Below are 1,690 nucleotides of genomic sequence, written 5' to 3' on the forward strand. Positions count from 1 at the left end.
CCACTTATTATTTTTTATTTTCCTAAAATTTTCGTTGCGTCTTGCAACCTTTTCAATAGTCAACACACTCACCGTTAAAATTTCCACTTATTATTTTTTATTTTCCTAAAATTTTCGTTGAGTCTTGCAACTTTTCAATAGTCTTGACTCTTGAAAACGTTGCAAAACTCAACGAAAATTTTAGGAAAATAAAAAATAATAAGTGGAAATTTTAACGGTGAGTGTGTTAAATTTTAAGGCACGATAAGAAAATGACTCTCCCCAGACACAACAGTATATATATATATATAATATATATCATATCGAAAAATCACCGTGATTTTTAGTGACTCTAGGCAGGCGTATGTGAGAATCACGGAATATCTATTTAGCCAGGCGATCTTTCTATCTAAAGTTCAATATTTCACGTTATCCTAAAGAACATCTTTAAAAATACAAGTTAAATTTTTTTAGGCCCCAACTATCGCATTATTTCATGTTTAGTAAGGCCATCGCAAATGTCAGAAGACAAGCATTTCAAAATAACAACTGTGAAGTATAGTTGTCTCAGCATTTGTATGCGAAGAAGTTTATTCAACAACATTAAAATACAAAAATCCATTTCATATATACCTTCATACATGTTTCACTTTAAAACAAAAGTAAATAAATAAAAATTTATACGAAAATAAATGAACAAAAGCAGTTGATATGGATAACAGTTCCGAGAATCAGAGCGACAGTTCTGAGAATCCAAACGAAAGATTACCCCAAGCGGATACCATTGCAAAAAATTTTTCGAGTGCATTCAACGTATCTCAGCTCCAAAGATTTGGCTGCTATTTCTAGCACTCCTTGCTACAACGTAACATCTATTTGCGATAACAGACCCGAAATACCTGTTATGTAATGGCAGGGCGTGCAAGAAATAGCAGCCAAATATTTCCTTTTCTGAGTGATTTCGATGTCACATTCGTTGAAAGCATGCAAAATAACCTGGAAAAGAAAAACAAACCCACGAAACAAAACTCCGTTGTTGGTCACTGGTAGCCTAATACAGGGGTTTTCAAACTTTTTGACTTGCGGACCCCTTTATATTTCAGTAAGTTATAAACGCTTATGAAATTTATACATAAATAGTTGCTTAAAATAACATATATTTTTACATTTGTTTATTTAACAGTATTTAACAAATAGGTTTATTGTCAATTAAAAGATTTCGATTAAAAACCATATATAAAATCAAATTGCCCATAAAAAGTATTTGCTGTTCACGGACCCCCTGTCTTGTCTTTGCGGACCCCCTGTGGTCCGCAGACCACAGTTTGAAAACCACTGGCCTAGTATATATCCAAAACTAATGGTACTTGAAAACTGATTGGGTAGAAAACACATCAAAAAAGCAAGCGTTTCAAATTAAAATCTGGCAATAAAAAATATGTATAAAATAACATCACCAATATTTCCCACTAGGTTTACACATGCCCCAACTACAACATCTGAACATGCTGCCAAACACTATCTTTGAAAGACTGCAATACCTATAACCCAGCCTGCAACAGAAAAACATACAAACAATAACAATAATCAAAAGCTTTTTACTTCCTGAGCAACCCATACCATCACACACACACACGCACGCGCGCGCGCGCACACGCACACGCACACACACACACACTCTTTCTCTCTCTCTCTCTCTCTCTCTCTCACT

General features: G+C 34.4%; 1 protein-coding gene across 3 annotated transcripts in view; it reads left to right on the forward strand.

Annotated features, from left to right (window-relative positions):
- Window positions 1–1,690, forward strand: part of LOC106875974 (uncharacterized) — a 37,918-nt gene that overhangs the window by 4,399 nt on the left and 31,829 nt on the right. The window contains exon 1 of one of the 3 annotated variants that reach the window (XM_052971798.1): window positions 714–1,081. The exons of the other annotated variants lie outside the window; for them this stretch is intronic. Coding sequence (XP_052827758.1) covers window positions 944–1,081 — 138 coding nt within the window. The 5' untranslated portion in view covers window positions 714–943. Of the gene's footprint in view, window positions 1–713; window positions 1,082–1,690 lie in introns of those variants that run through there. 3 annotated transcript variants of the gene reach the window in all.

This window comes from Octopus bimaculoides, chromosome 11, assembly GCF_001194135.2.
Source record: "Octopus bimaculoides isolate UCB-OBI-ISO-001 chromosome 11, ASM119413v2, whole genome shotgun sequence".
Taxonomy (NCBI): Eukaryota; Metazoa; Mollusca; class Cephalopoda; order Octopoda; family Octopodidae; genus Octopus; species Octopus bimaculoides.